The sequence below is a fragment of the Dipodascopsis tothii genome, assembly GCF_038497935.1.
Source record: "Dipodascopsis tothii strain CBS 759.85 unplaced genomic scaffold V1510scaffold_76, whole genome shotgun sequence".
Classification (NCBI taxonomy): Eukaryota; Fungi; Ascomycota; class Lipomycetes; order Lipomycetales; family Lipomycetaceae; genus Neoaidaea; species Neoaidaea tothii.
Window position 1 is genome coordinate 1 of NW_027118060.1, and position 3,404 is coordinate 3,404.

At 76.0% G+C, this 3,404-nt stretch overlaps 2 protein-coding genes across 2 annotated transcripts; one reads left to right on the top strand and one right to left on the bottom strand.

The window, feature by feature from the left end:
• Window positions 1-88: 88 nt before the first annotated feature.
• On the bottom strand, window positions 89-1,304 carry V1510DRAFT_424367 (P-loop containing nucleoside triphosphate hydrolase protein). The gene is made up of 4 exons (XM_066935088.1): window positions 938-1,304; window positions 822-909; window positions 362-793; window positions 89-332 (listed from the first exon to the last, which is right to left on the bottom strand). The coding sequence occupies exons 1-4, from the start codon at window positions 1,178-1,180 to the stop codon at window positions 124-126; spliced, it is 972 nt and encodes a 323-aa protein (XP_066786309.1). The 5' UTR covers window positions 1,181-1,304; the 3' UTR covers window positions 89-123.
• V1510DRAFT_449900 (uncharacterized protein) lies at window positions 1,166-3,149 on the top strand (the record flags this gene model as incomplete). The annotated part of the gene is made up of 2 exons (XM_066935804.1): window positions 1,166-1,665; window positions 1,696-3,149. The coding sequence occupies exons 1-2, from the start codon at window positions 1,356-1,358 to the stop codon at window positions 3,147-3,149; spliced, it is 1,764 nt and encodes a 587-aa protein (XP_066786310.1). The 5' UTR covers window positions 1,166-1,355.
• Between the last annotated feature and the right edge of the window lie 255 nt (window positions 3,150-3,404).

Below are 3,404 nucleotides of genomic sequence, written 5' to 3' on the forward strand. Positions count from 1 at the left end.
CTCCCCGGATGGTGGCGCCGCGGGCGGCTCCCGGGGGGGGTGCACGAGCCTCCGGCGGCGACTCCGTCGAGGGTGGTGCCCTGCGGGCAGTCTGAGCCGCACGCTGTGCGGCGCGACCCCTGACTAGCCGCGCCACCACGAGCCGCGGCCGCGGTGCTTCCCGCCGGTCCAGCGGTCGGCAGACGACTGCAGCGCCCGCGCGGTCCAGGCCGCCAGGCCGGCCACGGACGTGTCGTCGAAGCAGAACGCGCCCTCCTTGCCCTGGCGCCAGCGGTCCGCGTAGTAGATGGCCGCGGCGTCGGTGTCGGGGCGGCCGCCGCGCGACAGTTTGTCTGGGTCAGCGTGCCCGGCAGAGACGTACTTGTGCGGGCCGCGATGCCCTCCAGCAGCTCGTCCACCGAGTTGGTCGGCGGCGAGTAGCGCGCGTACATGTCGTGGGCGCCGGCCAGGTTGAGCCGGAACAGCACGTAGTCGCAGACGATGTAGGGCGCGACCAGGCCGGGCTTGACGCAGCCGATGGTGGCCATGGTCAGCATGGTGTCGGTGTCGACCTTGTGCGGCAGAAACACGCCGGGGGTGTCGTAGAGGTAGACGTCCGGGTCCGCGGCGATCTTGACGGCGGTCTCGACGCGGCGGGTGACGCCCGGCGTGCCGCCGGTGCGCACGGCCTTGGCCCGGTTGAGGCCCGCGCGGCGCAGCGAGTTGAGCAGCGTGCTCTTGCCGACGTTGGGCATGCCCACGACCAGCAGCCGGGTGCCGGACGACGGCGCGGCGGGCGTGGACGCCGAGAACGCTGGTGAGCGCGGCCGCGAGAAACGTACCTTGGGCGCGCGAGATCAGCCCGCGGGCGTCCGCGGTCGAGCGGCACGAGATCAGCTGGGCCTCGCCGTCGTTCCACTCGGCCAGGGTCTGGTCAGCGCGCCTGGCGGGGACGTACCTCGGGCTGGAGCGTCGACAGATCGCTCTTGGAGTAGAGCACGATCCGCGGCCGGCGGCCCAGCGCCTGCTCGAAGAGCGGGTTGCGCGTGGCCAGTGGCGCGCGCGAGTCGCGCACCTCGTAGACGATGTCGATGTCCGCCAGCAGCGCGTGCAGGGCCTTGATCGTGGTCTGGTGGTGGCCGAGGAAGTACGAGTTGGGCAGGCGGTAGTGCGGGAACGCGGTCCGGGCGACGAAGGCCATGCCGGCGGTGTGTCGGGCGGATCGCGGCCTGCGGCGGCGCTAGCTGGGCGGCCCGGGTCGTCTCTGGCACGCTCGGGGCGTGGCTGGCTGCGGTCGTCGAGTCTGTGTCTGTTTGGCCAGGTCCCCGGGCTTAACGCCAAACCTCGCCAATCTCCAAATCCCCACCACAGCAACAATGGCCGAGGCCGGGCCCATGTATCTCTACGCGCTGCCGGCGGACGTGGTCGCGACGCTGGCCCCGCTGGGCTCTGCGGACGCCGCGGCCGCGGCCGCGGCGTCGCTGACGCCCGCGTCCGACCCCGGTGCCCGGATCACCGAGCCCGTCGAGGCTGGCAAATCACGCTGCACGGTCTGCGGCGCCTCGTTTGCGGACGTGGCGGACCAGCGCGCGCACTACAAGACGGACGTGCACCGGCTGAACCTCAAGCGGCGGGCCGGCGGCCAGCCGGCCGTGACCGAGGACGAGTTTGAGCGGCTGGCGGGCGGTGGGTGGCGCGACGACGCAGCTGACGCAGATCTCGACGAATCGCTGTCTGGATCCGACTCCGAGTCCGACACGGACGGCGTGGCGGACGCGCTGGCGCGCGCGGCGCTGGACGAGGCGGACGGCGCCGTGGCGGACGGCCCGCGGTCCGTGTTCGAGACGTTCACGGCGGCGGGCGTGGCCGACGACCGCGCCTTGGCCGCCTACAGCGCGCTCGTGGGCGGCACGGACGACGCGGCCGCGTACGTGCGGTCGGTGCAGGTGCCGGCGCGGCGCCGGGCGGACGGCCGGCCGGGGCACTCGGTCGTGCTGCTCGTCGGCGGCGGGCACTTTGCGGGCGCGGTCATCTCGCACATGCCCGAGCCGCGCGCGCGGGGGCCCGCCAGCGTCGTCACGCTCCAGGCCAAGACCTTCCACCGCTACACGGTGCGGCGCAAGCAGGGCGGCGCCCAGAGCGCGGCGGACGCGGCCCACGGCAAGGCGCACTCGGCCGGCTCGACCCTGCGCCGGTACAACGAGCAGGCGCTGGAGCAGGAGGTGCGCGAGCTGCTGGACTCGTGGCGCCCGCTGATCGCGTCGGCCGACCACATCTTTGTGCGGGCCAACGGCAAGACCAACCGGGCGCTGCTGCTGGGCTACGCGGACGCGCCCGTGTCGCCGCGCGACCCGCGGCTGCGCCGGATCCCGCTCTCGACGGGCCGGGCGACGTCCATCGAGGTCAAGCGCATCTGGATGGAGCTCACGCGCGTCCGCGTGGTCGCGCGCCCGGCCGCGCCGGAGCCTGTGCGGCCCGCGCCGGCCGCGGCCGCGCCGGCGCCGGTCTCGGCCGCGGCCGCGGCCGAGGCTGCGGCGGCCGCGGAGGCTGCGGCGGCCGCGCGCGCGCTCGAGGAGCACTCGGCCGCGCTGCTCGCGCTCGTGCGCCGCTCGCAGGCGCCGGCCGTGGCCGCGTACCTGCGCACGCACGGGCTGGCCGTGGACATGCGGCTCCAGCCGGCGGCCGCCAACCACCACGCACCCACGCTGCTGCACGCGGCCGCGGCGGGCTCGGCCGCCCACGTCGTCACGGCGCTGCTGGCCGCCGGCGCCGACCCCGCGGCGACCAACGGCGCCGGCAAGACGCCGTGGGAGCTGTGCGGCGACCGCAAGACCCGCGACGCGTTCCGGCTGGCGCGGGCCGAGCTCGGCGAGGCCGCCCGCGACTGGGACGCCGCGCACGTGCCGGCGCCGCTCTCGCGCGCCCAGATCGCCGCCCGCGAGGAGCGCGAGGAGACTGCCCGGCGCGCCGAGCGCGAGGCCGAGCGCGCTGCCGCCCTGCGCGAGGTCGAGCGCCAGCAGAAGCCCGACAAGACCGCCACCAAGAAGCTGGCCGGGTCCGTGGCGACGGCCGTGGCCGACAGCGACCTGCGCTCGCTGACGCCCGAGGCCCGCATGCGTCTCGAGCGCGAGCGGCGGGCGCGCGCCGCGGAGGCGCGGTTCCGGAAGTGAGCCGCACGCCGTGCGGCGACGCCCGTGCACCGCCACGGCGAGCCTCCGGCGGCGACTCCGTCGAGGGTGGCTGCCTTCGGCAGGTGGCGCAGACGAGCGCACTGGCGCCGCACGCCGTGCGGCTCGGGCTGCCCGCAGGGCACCACCCTCGACGGAGTCGCCGCCGGAGGCTCGGCACCGCCACGGTGAGCCTCCGGCGGCGGCCCCCGCGGGGGGGGCGGGCGGGGGGCGCGGGCCCCAAAACACCGGGCCGCG